We start from the raw sequence: 20559 nt of genomic DNA, 5'->3' as shown, positions 1-20559 counted from the left end.
ACGAAAATTATTAAAAACATGACATCAAAGTAAAACAACACCAAATAAAGCAAACAAAACACTTTTCAGATTATGTTGAAAATGCATATACAAAGTACAAGTTTAGAATATTAAATCCCCGACAAAACTTCTTCAAATTGCCTCCAAAGTTTACCGCAAGCAGTATTCAAGCTCCTAACTAATGGGTATTGACGACCTCACTGGAAAAAACACTTCCAATAAATTTACACACATTTTTTTCCAAATGCTTAATCTGAAGACAAGCAAAGTGCAGCGATTTCAATCATGCCATTAAACCAAACTATTATCTATCCTACAATTTAAAAAAATTGGCAGAAAAACGGTATTAAAAAGTAGTTTTCATTCCAATCATTAAATTTCACTCGATGCAAATGGACGATTTATCCTTATATCTGTGGATGCATTTAATTAAACATTTTTCAGTACTAGAACCACTAATTCTGCTATCTGATATCTGATATCAAACTTCGGAAAACCTGTTAGTCGATACAAAGTTTGTTATTTAAGGAACAGTTACAGTGATGCCACTTATATAATATGAAGTTCAGACCTCTTACAGCCCACGCGTCATTCTTTTTTAACTCTGAAAAAATTTTCAAGGGAATTTCTCCGATGTTTGGTAAAAGTTGGCAATGAAATAAAAAACCAAGAACGATAAAAAATTGTGAAACTATTTCTTATTTCCTCATGCTTAGTAATAATAAAGTTCTTATGCCAGGAGCTGAAAAACCTCTAACACATTTAAAACCAAGAAAAGTAAGGTCAACTTTGAAAAACGAACTACTAAATTTAAAATGGACGACAAAAGTAAGGATACAAGGAGAGCCGGTTGCTTTGCAAGTAGAACAGAACCTTTCGACTTTATTCTTGAAAAAGACTTTTACATTTTTTTTTCAAATCAGTTTTTTTTAAATATTTTGTGTGTGGTGAAATAAAATGTTTGAAATAGCTTACAGTTTAGTAAGTTTGGCAAAGTGAGCAATAGTTTTTATCAAAAAATGATAAGAAAAACAAAAAAAGAGCTAAAGTTCTAAAAAATCTAATTATTTTGCAGACTTTTAAAAATAATTTCAAATTTTTCAGAACGGCTATAAAAAAAACTTCAAAAAGAATTTCTACGGGAGTTGAGCCTGCTCGCTCTCTTCATTTAATCAAAACTGATTGGAAACTCAGAAATGTTAAAGCAGTTCTTTTCAACACTAGGACAATTCATTAAAAAAATTCAAATTTCTTGGAATCAGGAATGAAAGTGCTTCAAAGTGTTAAACCACATCAACCTTTCTAACAATCATTTGTGTTAACTGATTTTGGTTTTAAAAATAATCTTGCTCTTGCTTTGTTTTGCTTGAAATTAAATGAAAAAAAAAAAAAAACTTCAGCCTGGGTCTTTCTGACACTGAGAAATATTTCTGGAAGTTTTTAACTGTTATTTGAATCATGACTGAGAGGTTGAATATGATTAATCAATCGAGACATCTGATTTTGCTTCAACAAGAAAAAAGTAAAAACCCACGCAATTCCTGATTTAAATGTTCAAAACAATGAATACTTAGTCAAAAATTCGGTCTTTAAATTAAAACAAAAAACATCAAACCAAAGAAACACATTCTGTGCTTCTTTTTTTTGAATGATAGACTTAGACTTTGAATCATATCTTTCAAATTCAAATTAAATCTGATTTGATTAAAAAAAAATTAAACAACTTTTGAATCAATTTTTTCCAATTTTTGTTTCAATAATAGAAAATATTCACCTCAATTGAAACATCTCCAATTTTTCTATTTTACACTTTGATCATAACCACTTTTGATGTTCCAAACAAATATTCAGAGAGCGTTCTCAATGTTGTATTTTTTTTGACGAGTATTATCAGACTCGTTTAACACAAACAAATAAGACCAGCAACCAAGAAATAGGGCAAACAACCACCCAAATCTTTAAACCTTGCCCTAATAAATCACTTTTAGGACAAAAAGAGTGAATTATTGAAAATATTGAAAATATTGTGAAATTTGAAATACCATCGTAAATCATCCTACAACGATCCTTATTCAAAAAAACCGCAGACCACAAGACAATTAACTTTCCATCCTCATACTTTTCATTTGCTCTTAATCATTATACAAAGTTGATAGACAAACAGTTGGAACAAAGAGCTACAACTCATTTTTACAATTTCTTTTCATGATCATTTAACACATGTACACTCAAACTAAAAAAATCTTAATCCTCGTCCACAATGTTAATACAGCCAGTTCATTTAGAAAAAACCGAAAACTGACCCCCAAGACCTTTCAATCACCCTTTGATTGCGACGAGGAAAACCAAAAAACGCTTCACAAATTATCAATACATCAAGACATTGTGGCCCGCAACCAATTGAAATAGAAACTTAAGATACAAAAGCCACTTTTAACTCACAAACTCGATCAATGAGGACCACTGGAAAAAACATTCTAAAGAAAAACTAAGTGCTCACAATCTGAAGTGTGAACAAAAAAAGATTGGACCAAGATACTTTAGAAAAAACACCCAAAAAGTACTAAGTATCTACACCTACTGGTAGTATTACACTAGCCGTTGAAAAACCATCATATTTATCTAAACTTTTCCGAATACAACAAATGATAAATGTAATCGTTTACTACCGAACACTAGACGTCAAAATTGGATGAACACACCCTTCCCTTGTGGAGAACCTCATTTAAAAGAAAAATCAACTTGGATTACAACTTTCAGAATGATTATTTTTACCTCTCATAATATACTTGCAATGTACACCAACTACTAATCATTACAACACTATCCCAATTACTTTATTTTTATTTAAATAAAGAAGTGATAAATACAAAAATCTACTGTTTTCTATTTGACCAATCAGCCGAGTTTGGGAAAACGAAATAACCCCCTTCACAGTTGGGACTTCTCGTTGAAAATTCTCAAAACAATCGCTGTGTCAAAAAATAGATAACACATTAGAAGTGATTTAAAACTTGGAATACATGAGCACAATAGAAAACTCTTTGGATAAATGGTATAAGCAAAACAAGTTTTAAATTATCGTGAGATTTTACATTTGAAAAATTCAACCCATTTTATCTACACAGTTTTGAAACCAAACACAAACAAGACTGCTCGTATCAGGGCGAAGCCTTGATTGTTCCGACTGCCTTTTAAGGTTTATGGAGCAGCAGTAATAACATTAAAAAAATTAAACGAAATAAAATAAAATGAAAATTTTTTTCTCTAAAATTTGAAATTTTTAATGAAAATCATCCCCCCACACGCCATATAAAGTACAAAAAGATAGATTTCGTTCCTTTTAACAAATCAATTATGGCAAATAAGCTTCGTTCAACCAATTTGGAACGATTTCTAAGACGGATTAAATCTCCGCTTACGCGTTAATAGCTCTAATTATATGGCGCGTTAATTGTCCCAAATTGGTCAAAATGGCAATCTTTAAACCCTCATAACTTTACGAAAAATGATCACAGGTAAAATATCTTTTCAAATTTAAGCTCAGGACAATAATACCTTTTGAATGATATTAAAAAGTTCCGTCAAAAATGGCTAGTTAAAAAGTCGAAATTTGTCTGAAGAAAAAAAAACCCACCCGAGCACAAATATTCCATTACTTTCGTATCGAAAGTCGGAACAACAACAAGTGCATAAGACACTAAAACGAAAGATTACACGTTTTTTACAACCGCTTTCCACAATTATCATGCAAGTGTATTTCTAACAAGTATAATAATAACCTTAACCCTCATCCACGATGCTAATACAACCACTAAACTCAAAAAGAAACTCTAAACAAGACTGCGCGTATCAGTACAAAGCCCTGAAGGTTCCGACTGCCTTTTAAGGTTTATGGAGCAGCAAAATAACATAAAAAAATAAATGAAATAAAATAAAATGAAAATTTTTTTTTCCAAAATTTGAAATTTTTTGTGAAAATCATCAAACACGCCATATAAAGTACAAAAAGATAGATTTCGTTCCTTGTAACAAATCAATTATGGCAAATAAGCTTCGTTCAACCAATTTGGAACGATTTATAAGACGGATTAAATCTCCGCTTACGCGGTAATAGCGCGAATTATATCGCGCGTTAATTGTCCCAAACTGGTCAAAATGACCAAAATGGCAATCTTTAAACCCTCATAACTTTACGAAAAATGATCAAAGGTGTAATATCTTTTCAAATTTAAGTTCAGGACAACAATGGTTTTCGAATGATACAAAAAAAATTCCGTCAAAAATGGCTAGTTAAAAAGTCGAAATTTGTCTGAAGAAAAAAAACCCATCCCGAGCACAAATATTCCGTTACTTTCGTATCGAAAGTCGGAACAAAAAGGTACCTCAAGACCTTTCTGTCACCAACTGATTTTGACGAGGCTAAACAAAAAACGCTGCACAAAAGTTCAATACATCAAGTCACAGCCTAATATGACCCACAACCGAATGCAAACTATGCAAACTAATTTAAGATGCAAGAGTTGATCTGTTCTCCAAAACTCAAGCAAAATAGCTACTCAAAGAAATTTACAGCATTGATTCTATTAGAAAAATTTAGTGCTCACAAGTTTAAACCAAAAAAAATTACATTGGATCACGATTGTTTTTATCTACCACCCATCATCATTTGAACCCTTACAACTACTACTAAAAACACATCAACCCCTGTATCAAAATTTTCTTCAAATTTTTTGAATAGAGAAAAGTATAAATATAATTGTTTACCATCGAACACTAGACTTAAACATTGAATCAGCACAATTTCCTTCGTTGAGATCATATCATGATTTTGAACGAAATCAAATTATGCTACGATTTTCAACTTTACTTCCAATAGTCTATTTACAATTAAAACTTACAACTAGTCAAACACTAGCCCCTGAAACACTATTATATTCACTTCTCAATATACTGAATGAAAAAAAAAGTACTTTAGTCTATCTGAACAATCAGCCTAATAAAGGAAAGTTAAAAAGCTCCCCCCAACAACACCCCATCATTTTTCGGAGTTTTCTTTGAACAACAACATTTTACTTGCTGTGTAAAAACCACATTGCACACTAGATGTGATATACAGCCTGAATAACAAGAGCACAATACATAGGCCGAAAGGAGTTAACAAAGAAAATTGAAACTACCGTGAAATTTAAAATTTTGAAATGATACCCTATTCTATCTTCACCTGCACAAATCACAATGGAAGCAACCTCCCACTCTCTGTTTTTGCTTTTACAAAGGCGAGAAATCAACAAGGAAAGCAAAAAAAAAATACACAAATTTAGAGAAAAAAAAATTTCAGGATTATCGCACAGATGTATATTCTAACTTGTATAAATTTACTTTGAACCAGTAGCGGATTTAAAGGGGCGGGGAGTTTTGGACGTCCTCATCAGGAATTCGACCCCCTGCGGACCCAAAGGGTCCCCCTTGGTACTATTTTGAGATATCCATTTTTGGTGACTAACTCTAAAATTTTTCTTAAGGCGGCTTTGGCGCCAATATATACTAATTTCGAGGGGGGAGCGCGCGCTGAAAAAACGCGATATTTTGGTCAAAATTTTCCAAAAAACACCTAAAAACGCCTTTTTGGACTGTTTTTTCAATATATTGCCTGCGGTGCATAAAATTTGGTCAAAATGGGGTCTTTAAAGTGATTTAGGTTAGCTTCAGAAAATCAATTTGGACGGCCTAAAAAAAGGGTCGACAAAAACAAAAACTTCAAAACTTTTTGATATTCCGCCCCCCCCCCCTCGAGAAATTCCTAGATCCGCGCCTGCTCTGATCACTACTGATCCGCAATGTTAGTACAACCAGTACATTCGAAAAACTTCAAAATTTGAGCCCCACGACCGTTCTGTCACCCACTGATTGCGATGAGAACGAATAAAAGAAAAAAACACTTTACAAATTTTCAATATATCAAATCGTTATGACCCACAACTTACTGCAATAAATGCAAGATGCAGGAGCCACTGTATGCTCCAAGCTTCAATCAAAAAGAGCCACTGTAAAAAAGTTACACCATTGATTCCATTAAAAAAATTAGAGCTCAGAAGTCAGAGCTCACATGGTGTACCTTAACCAAAAGCTGTGTCAAACATAACTAAATGCTTGAAAGTTTAGAATCGAGATTGCAAACTCCAAATGAATCGTGAACAGTTTTTTATTGAAACAAAACCCTTCAGATGCAGAGACATAAAAAAAATTGCTCTCCAGTTTTAGACGGAAAAGACGTAACTCAACTCAATTTCGGTTTAAAAAAGAAATTTATTAGGCATCTAAAAGCCCAAGTCTACTCTTCACAACATAATTTTTTTTAGAATACAAAAAAAAATATTTTTACTAATCACCATCAGCCCCTCTGACCGAGTGAAAGTTTCCCGTTGATTGATTACTGCATATCACAAAGAATTCGAGAATACGGTCATCAGAAGCATAGATCACACAATCAGACTTTGATGGAACATGAAATGAAAAAAAAAACATCTTTTGAAAAATATTTGTTTTTTTTTTTGAAAATTTTAGAAAGCCGCATTTGGGCTTTCTAAAATTTCATTTTTTAGAATGAGACTTGATAAAAATGAGACTTGTTTCATTTTTATCAAGTTTCATTTTTATCACCACTGGTATAAAAATTTCATTTTTATCACCGTTTCATTTTTATCACCGCTGGCTTTAATAATTTGAATACCATTGTAAAAATTTTATTAATAGCCTATGATATTCAATAACTAACCTTCATCATAATTACTCTGAAATTTGAATTTTGACGTTCAGACCGTTTTCGGATAGATACATTTCAAGGTATCTCCAACTCAAACCGTATTACCAAGGTTTTATATGATCCATTGATACCAAGAAAAAAAGAGTAAAATTAGGACCAGCAATATTATCATCAGACGAAGTTACATGAACGTGTTTGGTCGTGTGGTACTGTGTAGTACTGTTGCCACAATAACCTTGGAGAATAAGTGGTATTAATATTCTGTTATGTATTGTTATTATTATTCAAGGCCATTTATGCAGGCCGAACGCAACAGTCATTTGGACGTTTGCACTCTGAAGAGAGATATGAAAAGATAAACATGATCTCTAAACTAAAACCAAGTTTCACAAAGAGTTAAATTACAATTTATTACTCTTCTGTTTTATTACTAACTAACACCCATAGCATAGGAACATCACATGGCGCAGTCAGCAGGATTTATGTCCCAAGACAATAGAACGGATATGGGAATTCCTGTATTTTGGACAACCGCGAATTCCGACCCTACGTGGAATTTTAAGATATGGCTAGATCAATTTTTACTGGCAGTAACAGTAAAGGAGAGCGTGAATCCGGAACTATTGTTAGAAGAACCAAAGGAAGTTTTGTTGGAACCGTTACCTAGGCCGGAGACTCCACGAGAAAACGAAAAAGCACAGGCGATTGCAGAGAGAGAGGCCAGAAACCAACTCGCACGGGACAAAATTCTTCTGGAAAACGATGAAAGAAGAGCTAGAGGACCAAAGGTTGGACACAACGTATATTATAAAGAAGTACAAAAAAGGGTAGCCTCTAGATTATTCCTAGCGTTGGGAACAGAAGGGAAAAAGAAATTTGTACAAAAGAATCCGCATGTGGCAGTTTCAAAGTTAGAATTTCGAGAGATGGTTGCTTTGGCAAAGATTGCATTTGACAAAACACAAAGCGTTTCGTATGAGCGTTACACACTGTTTAATCGAGCTCAAGAAACAGCCAAAACATTAGAGGCCTTTCATGCAGCATTAACTGCCCAAGCAGCCAAAGCGGAGTTAGGAACACTTGAAGATGAACTAGTGCGTGATTTATTCATATCGAAAATGAAAAATGTGGTATTGCAGGACACATTAACATTTGAAACATTCTCACCAGAGGAAGTATTGAAGAGGGCATTGAAGTTTGAACAGAGCAAACAGACAACTCAGGCATTTCAAAGAGCGAACTCACTGACTGCAAGTGCAGGTCAAATTCACGGAACAATGAAAATAAAGCAAGATCCAATCATGAATATTCGTAATAAGAATGACAATGGGAGGAGACAATCGAGCAATACGTACAAAAAGAAATCATACTCGGATAAAAGAGAGGGGAGAAATCCTATAGATTCGAAAACGTGTACTCGATGTGGTCAATTACTTGGAGAAGGACATCTGAAGAAATGTCCCGCCATGGGCAAAAAATGTAAAAATTGTTCTAAACCAAATCATTTTGCAAAAATGTGTAAGTCGCAACAAGTAAACGAGATTGCGGAAAAATCATCTAGCTCAGATGAAGAGTGTAATTTGATTCAGTCATTTGACTCGTGCGATGAGTTTGAAATAATGGCTATCGAATCTGAGTTGTCGTCGTTAGAACAGATAGACGAATAAATAAAACAGCAAGCGAATAGAAAACAAGAAACCAGGGACAGCGGTAAGGACATTCAGAAGGTCGATATTCGCAGAAATACACGATCGCAACAAATAAGGTCATTGAAAGCTTTGGTGAGAATAGATCATCAAATCATAAATATGACCATTGATACCGGAAGTCCAGTATCGTTTCTTAATTGGGCAACCGCAAAGCAAATCTTAGAGACTTCGAAAAAATACGAAGTTCACTCCACGGGAAAATCTAAATTTGACTGCTCAATTTGTGGACTACAATAAACAGCCAATTAATATACTGGGCGCAATCACTACAACCATCCGTTCGGCAGGGTGGGAAGTAGTGGGAGCATCGTTCTTGATCACAGAAAGACGCACGAGATGTATATTGGGGCTGGATTTACAGAGCAAAGTGGGGATTCACACAACACAGAAGTTGGCACCCAAAGACAAGACGAGGTTTGATGTACTACTGTGCGAACAGTCAGAAGATTGGAAAAATAAATTTAATAGTACAGGGGTGTTCGAAGAATCGTCAGGGGTGTTCGAAGGATCATGTTGTCAGTACAAAGTTCAAGTATCCACTTTGTCCCTTACAAGAAAAAGGGAGGCGAATTCCTATACACATACAGGAGAAGGTGTATGAGGAAATAAAAAAACTGTTAAAAGAAGGGCATATAAAACGTCTGGACAAATGTACTAGTGATTGTTTTATAGCGCCTATTGTAATAACAGTGAAAGAAGATGATTCCATAAAATTGGCCCTAGATGCAAAACCCATAAACTGACAGTTACTCAAAAATAAATATCAAATGCCTAATGTTGATAAATTACTGGATGGAGTCAGCCAAATAATTACAGCAAATACAAACGGCACGCTGTATGTCTCAGTACTAGATTTGAAGTACGCGTACAGTCAACTCAAACTAACTGCAGAGACAGCTAAACAATGTAATTTTAACATCATAGGAGGAAACTACTGAAACATACAGATTTTTGACCGGATTCTATGGCCTGGCAGACATGCCGGCGGAGTTTCAAAAGGCTATGGATAGAACGTTAAATCATGCCGAAAATACTTTCTGTTTCCTGGATGACATACTCATTGTGTCTAAGGGAAGTGCAGAAGAACATTAAAAAATGATTATGAACGTACTGGAAAAGTTAGACAAAGAAAACTTGGCACTAAAATTATCGAAAGGTGAATTCTTTCAGAATGAGGTAAATTGGCTGGGTCATAAGTTATCGCTGGACGGTTTTTCACCAAAAATAACAAAAACGGAAGCGATATTGAAGCTTAGTCCGCCAAGTTCTTTGAAACAACTCAGGTCATTTCTGGGTACCATAAATCATTTAGCTAAATTCATACCCAACGCATTTAATTCGACTGATAAACTGAGACTTCTCTTGCGAGAAGAGAATGAGAAGGAAAAACTCAAAAACGTGAAAATCCAGGTTAAAAAATTCGAATGGGAGGAAAAACATTCGGAGATTTCGAATCGATAAAAAGCAGTGGTTGCGGACATAACCAACATTCACTATTACGATCCTAAGTTGGCTACTAGGGTAAAATGTGATGCCAGCCACAGTGGGCTAGGTGCATCGTTGGAACAACAAAAAGTGGAGGGGGAGTGGATACCGATCGCATTCGCGTCGAGATATTTAAACACACAAGAAAAAAATACTCCACAAATGAGTTGGAACTGCTTGCAGTAGTATGGTCGGTTGACCGATTTAAACACTATTTGCTATGTTAACCAGATGGGTAGACAGACTATTACCCTATCAATTTAAGGTTAATCATATAGCAGGGAAAGATATGGGGATAGTAGATTATTTGTCTAGAGACCCGAAGGGTGAACCGTGGCCGGAATCAGTATTGGATGAAAAATTTGTAGTCACATCGATTGAAAGCTTTCATAAAGCTCTCGACTGTTTACACAGTCGACTGAGTGATCACGATAGACTCGACCAGAACGAAAACGTTCAAGAATATTCTAAAATTGATCAAAATGTATCAAATCAGAATATGTCATCCAACAGTTGCTATGGCAACCAAAATGGTTTAAAATGGACAAGGCACGACCGGAATAAAAAAAAACGAATTCGCGTTCGTTGCAATGAGAAATGTGCAAAAATTCAAAATTCAACTCAAAAATCAGTTTATCTCAAAATTGTCAGCGAATACAGTCGGTTGAATCACTTAAATTGAATAAAAATTTAGCAAATTGCAAATATACAGAAATGAACCCAGGAGAAACAACGAAGACAGGAAAAGGAAAGAAGATGGTCAGGAGACAGGATCGGAATGATACCTTGAGGGAAGAAGTAACGGAAATGACATTTCAACGAACTAGAACGATACAGCGGACCCCGAATAGATCAGATTCAGAAAATTCGGACGCAGAATCAATACCACAGATGGAATGGCATTCAATGAATAGACAAATCTGGACAAGCACTGCAAACAACGGTCAGTCAACATCAACTGCTGAAACAGCCCACCCATCGATAGTCTCGTTTTGGGAACTCATGGGATCGGAGAGAAGTGATGACCGCAGATCAGTAATAGAATTAGAAGCTGATTCGTTAATGCAAAGCCCGAAATCACCGAGGCAGAATACATCAGGAGATGAAACGAAAACAGGACAAAATGTTGAAGTGAAATTAACTGTAGACAGCATTGACGATAGGGAGTATGGTTTAGAGGTTAGCGTGGTCACGCCGCAACAGACAAAAAAGGGTTAGCCACAGATCCAGGAAACACAAACATCAACTAGCGTAGCAAGCAAATGGTGAGAATGGCCCGTTATCGCTCACAAAATTATTTGATAAAAGTCTACTGGCGGAATTTGTATCAGAAGATACTTGGATGGATCGGCTAAGGCGAGTGGTTGAGCGGAACGACAGACAAGGATTCGAGATGATGGGTCCCTACACCAACCCGCTCTGGCATCAAATGTCTGTAATAGATGACCGCCTCCTAGTGGATAATCGCTAAGCAGTACCAGAGAAGTTGAGACAAGCTGTGCTTCGTCGACTTCACCAAGGACATCCCGGACAAGAAGCGATGCTAGAGGTTTCCAACTACTTATGGTGGCCACATATGCATAAAGACATAGTTAACATGGCCGAAGAGTGTAGAAGTTGCACTCGTTACGGTAAGAAAGTTGAATATATAATCCCAAAATATTCGGCAAAACCACTTCCACTGTTGACACAGCCGGGACAAGAATTGCAATTAGACTATGCAGGCCCACTCGAAGATCATAAGGGAAAGCAGATATATTTATTGGTTGCTATTGACAGATAGTCTAAGTTTCCATCAGTTAAGGTCACGGGGGAAAATCAACAAAAAAATTTCTGCGTACCTACATTGACACACATGGGATACCAGAATCGATCAAAACGGATAAGTTTTCAGGATTTAAAGGAAAAGCAATGAAAAAACTTTGCACAGAAAATAATATTTCTCAAAACTTCTGTCCAGTCGGTGATCATCGAGGATGTGGCTTGGTCGAACGCACAATACAAACTATTAAACGACGATTGGGTGTAATGCTTCTCGATGAAAATGTACAGTCGATTAAACTGTGTCTGAGCACAATAATTAGGGATTTAAGATAGAAAAAATAGAAAACGATCAAATTGTCACCATTTGAGGCGCATTTCGGTCGATTGCCAAAAACGGAATTTAAAATTGTAAGAGATAAATTTCTTAATGATTCTGATCATTTAGATAAAGAACATTTGGAAAGATCGGCGTTAACAGCTTCGCAGTTGAAGAGACGCATTGATCAATCGAGAGACAATGTCAAAATTATCCGAAAAGGTCAAAATAGTCGGAACGTCAGCCCACTATTTTTGCGTAATACTACGGCAGCTAAAGAAAGAGCCCGAGCAAATGAACTGAAGCAGCTACTAGAGGCCAATGCGCGATGGAATGCCACTCGAAGAGACATTCCAGACAGCGAGTTACGAAGAGTCGTAGACGAGACCAGCACGATAAATCCCGAACTGAGAAAAGAACTATTATATTCATGGGAGCGAGGATGTATTGAGGATAAAAAACCTACAGTGACTGACAATTTGTCGGGTAGCTTCCTTCGCAAACACGAACAGAGAAAAAGTGAAAAAGCCCTAACAATACCTCTAAAAGGGAAAGTTGTATCGGAGACACCATCGACTGTAAAAACGGCTGCTGGTGCAGTTTATCGGAAGAGCGACATAGCGAGATCAAAACTGCCTGTACAGTCCAGAATAGAAGGTTCGGAGAAAAAGAGAAGCCCAACAGGGGAAGAACCAAGAAGTAAACAACAAAAGACAGTAACACAGGATGAAGACGGTGACAGTGAGTCGGCCGAAGAACATGACGTAAAAGATCAGGGGCCAAGAGACCAGGAAATAGAAGATAGTTGGTTGGTGGAAAAGTTTCAAAGTTTGCCTAGCATAGCAACGTCGAAAGATACAAAGACGGGCGGGGGCATTAACCTAGGAGGGAAAAGGAATAAGCCAAATCGAGTGGGACCGTTCGTACATAACCCGAGAAGCTATCAGAGCAAGTCCACGACGCAAGAACCGAGGAATGGGAGGCACTCACAAATCAGGTCTTGACCAGAGGGGTGCAAAAAGAAGCGGAAAAATTACTAACTCAACAAGCAGGACCAGCTGATACTTGTCCCCCACCAGGGTTTTTTGACGAGTCAGACAAAGAAGAGGAGGAAACGACAGTTAGGAGGAGTAATAGGCAAACGTAGAACCAGGGGCCAAAGAGATTTGGTAGCCCAGGGTCCCTACACCAACCCGCTCTGGCATCAAATGTCTGTAATAGATGACCGCCTCCTAGTGGATAATCGCTAAGCAGTACCAGAGAAGTTGAGACAAGCTGTGCTTCGTCGACTTCACCAAGGACATCCCAGACAAGAAGCGATGCTAGAGGTTTCCAACTACTTATGGTGGCCACATATGCATAAAGACATAGTTAACATGGCCGAAGAGTGTAGAAGTTGCCCTGGTTACGGTAAGAAAGTTAAATATATAATCCCAAAAAATTCGGCAAAACCACTTCCACTGTTGACACAGCCGGGACAAGAATTGCAATTAGACTATGCAGGCCCACTCGAAGATCATAAGGGAAAGCAGATAAATTTATTGGTTGCTATTGACAGATACTCTAAGTTTCCATCAGTTAAGGTCACGGGGGAAAATCAACAATAAAATTTCTGCGTACCTACATTGACACACATAGGATACCAGAATCGATCAAAACGGATAAGTTTTCAGGATTTAAAGGAAAAGCAATGAAAAAACTTTGCACAGAAAATAATATTTCTCAAAACTTCTGTCCAGTCGGTGATCATCGAGGATGTGGCTTGGTCGAACGCACAATACAAACTATTAAACGACGATTGGGTGTAATGCTTCTCGATGAAAATGTACAGTCGATTAAACTGTGTCTGAGCACAATAATTAGGGATTTAAGATAGAAAAAATAGAAAACGATCAAATTGTCACCATTTGAGGCGCATTTCGGTCGATTGCCAAAAACGGAATTTAAAATTGTAAGAGATAAATTTCTTAATGATTCTGATCATTTAGATAAAGAACATTTGGAAAGATCGGCGTTAACAGATCGCAGTTGAAGAGACGCATTGATCAATCGAGAGACAATGTCAAAATTATCCAAAAAGGTCAAAATAGTCGGAACGTCAGCCCACTATTTTTGCGTAATACTACGGCAGCTAAAGAAAGAGCCCGAGCAAATGAACTGAAGCAGCTACTAGAGGCCAATGCGCGATGGAATGCCACTCGAAGAGACATTCCAGACAGCAAGTTACGAAGAGTCGTAGACGAGACCAGCACGATAAATCCCGAACTGAGAAAAGAACTATTATATTCATGGGAGCGAGGATGTATTGAGGATAAAAAACCTACAGTTACTGACAATTTGTCGGGTAGGTTCCTTCGCAAACACGAACAGAGAAAAAGTGAAAAAGCCCTAACAATACCTCTAAAAGGGAAAGTTGTATCGGAGACACCATCGACTGTAAAAACGGCTGCTGGTGCAGTTTATCGGAAGAGCGACATAGCGAGATCAAAACTGCCTGTACAGTCCAGAATAGAAGGTTCGGAGAAAAAGAGAAGCCCAACAGGGGAAGAACCAAGAAGTAAACAACAAAAGACAGTAACACAGGATGAAGACGGTGACAGTGAGTCGGCCGAAGAACATGACGTAAAAGATCAGGGGCCAAGAGACCAGGAAATAGAAGATAGTTGGTTGGTGGAAAAGTTTCAAAATTTGCCTAGCATAGCAACGTCGAAAGATACAAAGACGGGCGGGGGCATTAACCTAGGAGGGAAAAGGAATAAGCCAAATCGAGCGGGACCGTTCGTACATAACCCGAGAAGCTATCAGAGCAAGTCCACGACGCAAGAACCGAGGAATGGGAGGCACTCACAAATCAGGTCTTGACCAGAGGGGTGCAAAAAGAAGCGGAAAAATTACTAACTCAACAAGCAGGACCAGCTGATACTTGTCCCCCACCAGGGTTTTTTGACGAGTCAGACAAAGAAGAGGAGGAAACGACAGTTAGGAGGAGTAATAGGCAAACGTAGAACCAGGGGCCAAAGAGATTTGGTAGCCCAGTATCCCATTCGGTCAAACTTATTAGTTGTGAGGACGACGTCACGGAGATAAATTTGGCAGCACTAGAAGCGAACGAGATTAGCGAATTTAAATCTCAACAACAAAGAAACAACGCCTGAAAACAACACGTTCAACCTATTAGAGAGACACCTATTCAAACGGAAATTTGGGGCTACATCATTGGACGATTCTGGGTCGTGGAACGCTGCGAGAAACAAAACGGAAGTAAAGAAAAATAACAAAGGAAACTGAGTCAAACACTAAACAACTTAGTAAACTGAGATACAAACTCATATATTGATCATAAAATTTTATAAGGTATTATATAAAATTTTGTTGTCCTCAGGGGAATGTGGTACTGGGTAGTACTGTTGCCACAGTAACTTTGGAGAATAAGTGGTATTAATATTCTGTTATGTATTGTTATTATTATTCAAGGCCATTTATGCAGGCCGAACGCAACAGTCATTTGGACGTTTGCAATCTGAAGAGAGATATGAAAAGATAAACATGATCTCTAAACTAAAACCAAGTTTCACAAAGAGTTAAATTACAATTTTTTACTCTTCTGTTTTATTACTAACTAACACCCATAGCATAGGAACATCACAGGTCGAAAAAAAAGATAGCGTGGAAAACAGGCGGAGTACTTAATCTGAACTTACTCTCCAAAAACAATCCATATCAAACTCAAATATTTTGTTATATTGAAACAAGTTCTGCATAATTGTGTTTTTTGTTTCAGTTGCGCCGATGCTGGATTGTTTTAATATAGTTTTCTGTTACTCTACTTAGTTCAGAAAGTGAATTATTGCTATTTTGTTAGACTTTAAGAATTTGTCAGACAAAATCATCAAAACTAGTTCAGTTCATGCCATAGTTCATCAATTTTCTCCGCTGCGGACAAGATTTGCTTGGGATGGACCAGTAGCAACGCATTTTCTTGGCACAAAAATCTGGAAGAGCTTTTGGTTACGATAGTTTGGCGATACCAAAAATCGGTTGCAAGGTTCTGGTATTTTACAGAGATTATGTAAAATGGTGCAAACAATATCTAATCTGGACGCTATTGATATCACAAATTTTTTGTACCATGCAAACAATTCCGAAAATTTGCCGACAAAATTAAAGACGTTGAAAAACTGAAAAAGAAAGTATTAAATCTGTGTTTCAAGGATATAGGGTGAATGCCACTTCACAGAATTGGGGCGGGGATTTTCCTCAGTAAAAAAGGTAGTCTGCAAAAATTAAAAGTAGTCTGCAAAATATATTTTAACTTTTAAGCAACTGCAAGAAGCGAGTTGGATGCGAGGATGTGAAACATATTGGCATTTTTAAACAACTGCAAGATGCTTATTTTATGCGAAAATCTGAAATGTATTGGAACTTTTGAACAACTTTTGTTGCGAGTTGGATGCGACGACAAAAAACGTGCCCTGGCCTCTCAATTGTTGTTTTGTGCAAGTCATTCATGAGGAGTAGGTAAGATAGCAGGACGCATTCCTTTTTTTTTGCAATTGTGCAGTTGAAATTTGAGTTTTTTGAAGTTTTCGTAGATTGGAATTACACATCAATTTGAGTTTTTAAAAAGTTTGAGTAGATTGGAGTTATACATCAGTTTGAGTTTTTTTAAGTTTGAGTAGATTGGAGTTATACATCAACCAGGGCCCTAAATAAGTGCTGAATTGACTGGAGAACTGCATAAAAGCAATTAATAAAGGCATGACTTCAACCCGGACTTGTTGTCGATATCGTTTAAGCAGTGATTGGCTTACGACATGTCTACTTTTTGACCGCACTCCCGTAATTAGAGGCTCCTCTAGAGGAGTGTTGTGAATAATGTTCTAATGTAATTGATTTTCAGTATCGTTTACAATCGATCAAAACTGGATTATAATGTAACTTTTTTTAAAATCAATCAAATTTACTTTTTTCTACTATCATTGGATGTGATAAACCACTATCATTTTTTTCTAAATTAGTCTGAGGCTTTCAAACATTGTTCAGTATATTCAAATTTTGCCATTGCATACTTTGAACACACATTGCATTTGTTAAAACAATATTTATTTTCAAAATTATTTTCTTGTTTTCTTTTTTTCTCTTCACAGCTTTTCTTTTTTTATACATTTTTTATTTTTTTTTGTCGCTATTTATATATATTTGCCCTCTTTTATTACCCCACCTTTTCTGCACAATTTATATTACCAATCAGGTAAAAGGGCACTTTCATGTTATTTCATGTAATTTGAACATGATTATTCCAACTCGATAATGATATAAAAAAAGACCAAGCCGCCATCGTTCTGTTGCCCTTTCGCTGACTAAATCATAGCGTGTTAAATAATTACATTTAAATCATTTGCTCTGTGGTGCAAGAAAATACAGCTGAAAATACACAGCGTATGTATAGTTTTTGATTGCATTGCATATCGAATCAAAACTTAACGTGCTTTGATATGGCTATTAATGCAACTCCATCTGGAGTTTAACTGTCTTTGTATGCCCGGATTTGCATGAAAACACACCTGAATTCACAATTTTTTCTCTTACTATGACCAGAACAGCAAGATCTACCGATAATAAGCTATTTAGCAACAATTTTGAGAAGTTGGCTCTAAGTACAGAATCACACTCTGAATTCTTCGCTTGTATTCTATTCTAAAAGCAAGCAAAATTCTGATAAAACTTGCAGAAACAGGAGATTTTGGGGATTTTTTGAAAAATTTTGACCTGAAATATTTTGACCGCGTTTTTTTTCGGCGCGGGCTTTCCCTCAAAATTAGAATAATTTCGCGCCAAAGACGCCTTTAGAAAACCATTAAAAAAAGGTCGGTCAGCCAAAAATTTGTCTTAAAATATAGCCCCAAAGGGGGACTCTTTGGGTCGGCAGAGGATCGAATCCCTGAAATGAGGGCGCCCAATCCGCTACGGCTTGTATTACTAATTGAGACTGGAAGAAATTTTGCTACGCATTGCCCAAAATGTGATCGACAAAATTGAGTACTATCATCTTTAATTCAACACAAAACTGAAATTTTACAAATTACTTCCATTTGTTTTTGGTCATGAAAATAAAACTCGTCCAACAAAATATAAAGCTCAAATTACCTCACATACGATCAACTTAATTCATAATTATTTAACAATATACAAGTGAATGTCCGTGTAAGTAAATCTAAATCTCTGTTTAGTTTTCAATTGAAGCTCGTATAAAAGAATTCACAGTTTTCAATCGGACTCTAATGACCATCCAAGGCGTCCAGGTATTGCTGTTCGAACATTTTCGGGAACAGGAAATGGCGGATCGGCATGTAAGCTCCAAGGGCAACTGGAAACACCATTTTCAGGTAGGAAAGGGGGGCAAACCCGAGACCACATAGGATTAACAGTTGCAGGACCTGTAGAAAGGTGAACAGGTGAATCTTCTTTTGTGTCACGTGTCTGACATAATGGTTTGGGGGGTAGGCGCTTTGCTCCGTCACCCACAACAGCAGACGCTCAAAAAACTCATTTCCAAGAAGAGACACCGCCGCAACGTACAACAACACGCCATCCAAGACCGGTACAGGGATGTATTCGATAGGAGTTGGAAACATGTAAATCGAGACTCCGATTAATGCATTGGCCAGAATTGAAGTCAGTCTCGTCTCGTGAACTTTCACGACAACGTCTGTCATAACACCCTGTTGCATACGCTCTTCGAACTCCGCGAGCGCACGCACGTGCAGCGGGGAGTGAGGCAAGGCACCGTGGATCCAGGGAAGTGCAAAAATCGACAGCACTGCATTGATGACAGCCAGAACCAGAAGGTCCAAATGATACGCTGGTCCCTTTTTGAGGTTGTTTTTGGGGTTGTTCACGAAAGATGCGGATATGTTTTGATCAATGAAGAAAAGAATAGAAAGACAGAATCCCATGGCGACTGCCACCAGCCATCCACCGATGCTCAGTCCAGCGATGTCTGGGATCTCGAAGTACTTCTCACTTTCATCGTCACTTTCAATAGTAGGCGAGTTGATATCTTTTGCGCAATAGCTGCCGATGAATGAGAAAATGAGAACAGCACCATGGTAGCGCGTAGTCTGCAAGAAGTACTCGTTTGGTCGAGTCCAGATAAGGACTCTTGGTGAAGTTGAAGAGAGTGACTCCCAGCCACAGGGTTCCCAACATCAGCAGCAACGCCAGAAGAAATATTTCCTGAACAGAAAAATTAATAAATCCGAAGAATTTTAAATTATTATTCCGACTACTTCACAAACTTCTGCCTCACTTAAAAGTACCTAAGTGAAACTCGTAGGTTTCAAGCGCGGTATTTTATAAAACCCAATTGAAGGTGAATCGGTTACAGACTAATTTCCGTTTTCAGACTAAATGACACGAAAATTACAAATGACACGTTGAGACTGAACTCTCAATTTAATTTTGCTCTAATTTATACAATATTTTATCAAATTACAACTCAATTTTAATTTTTTTTCAAATAATTCGACTGTTTGTTACTTTAGTGAAAAAAACAGAATCTTGGGGAAACAAAGATACAGTTTAAAATTTTTTTTTCTGATTTCTTGATTTCAATTATTGTGGCCGAAACATTCTGAGCTACTTGCACAGCTACCGCCAATCCTTTTTTGACGTCAATTTTCACCAACTTCGGTGCGTTGCCAAAAAAGGCATTTCAGTGAATAAAGTTAATGGACAGAAAATGCCGCTTAAGTGTAACTTTCATAAATTTTGCCATTTTATTTGGAGAACTGGGTTTACGTAATTGTTTTTCCTCGAAGCCTTTCGATCTGAAATCATAAACAATCATCAAAATTTAGCCCCAGACAACTTTATTTGCCAAATGATATAATTCACATAAATGGTACATTAAATCTTGGATTATCATACTATCATTGGATCATAAATAGTCAAAAACATGCTGTTTTCTGCCGCAATCTGTCAAATGGAATTTGGTTCAGGCCATTCTGGATTATTTTAGCGTTAAGTTTAAATCAAGAGCCAAGTGTAACTTCTCCCAAAAGCAAACAACAGCAATATTCGAGTCAGCAAGTTATATTGGTGTTAATTTCATGATAGATCAAACTCGAATTACAAGAAATTTCTCGACTGTTAGCAACAGTAGGAAAGCTTGAAAAAGATCATTTGGGTTATCTACAAATTCGTTATCGATTTCAACTTCCAGCTTCACAGATCTTTCTTCAACTGAGTTTCCCGGCGGTCAAGTAGCGCCTTTCTTTCACTAGATATAGCCCGAAGGTAAATCCCTAAGCTTCAAAATTCCTCTTTTAATTATGAGACTATAGTATGAGTTAGTTGTGATAAATTGAAGTTTTCCTCTAACATTACCATAGAAGCCTATCGGAGATTATAAATTATTCATCAAAGCAGAAAAGCTACTTAACGGCCTACAGATACAAAATGATACAAAAACTCCAAACCATAATAAGGATAGGATATCCACAGTAAATACTATTAGT

General features: G+C 36.9%; 2 protein-coding genes across 2 annotated transcripts in view; one reads left to right on the top strand and one right to left on the bottom strand.

The window, feature by feature from the left end:
• The first annotated feature begins 7692 nt into the window (after positions 1–7692).
• Positions 7693–8433, top strand: LOC134844031 (uncharacterized). The gene has a single exon (XM_063860526.1). The coding sequence runs from the start codon at positions 7693–7695 to the stop codon at positions 8431–8433; it is 741 nt and encodes a 246-aa protein (XP_063716596.1).
• A 9654-nt stretch (positions 8434–18087) lies between these two features.
• LOC134857096 (solute carrier family 4 member 11-like) overlaps positions 18088–20559 on the bottom strand; it is a 51547-nt gene continuing 49075 nt past the window's right edge. The window contains 2 exon segments of the mRNA XM_063873459.1: positions 18088–19146; positions 19148–19276. Of these exon segments, the coding sequence (XP_063729529.1) occupies positions 18319–19146; positions 19148–19276 (957 nt within the window). The 3' untranslated portion in view covers positions 18088–18318.

The sequence above is a fragment of the Symsagittifera roscoffensis genome, chromosome 1, assembly GCF_963678635.1.
Source record: "Symsagittifera roscoffensis chromosome 1, txSymRosc1.1, whole genome shotgun sequence".
In the NCBI taxonomy this organism is placed as follows: Eukaryota; Metazoa; Xenacoelomorpha; order Acoela; family Convolutidae; genus Symsagittifera; species Symsagittifera roscoffensis.
Note: the sequence above shows the minus strand (reverse complement) of the source record. Positions and strands in the feature narration are given on the sequence as shown.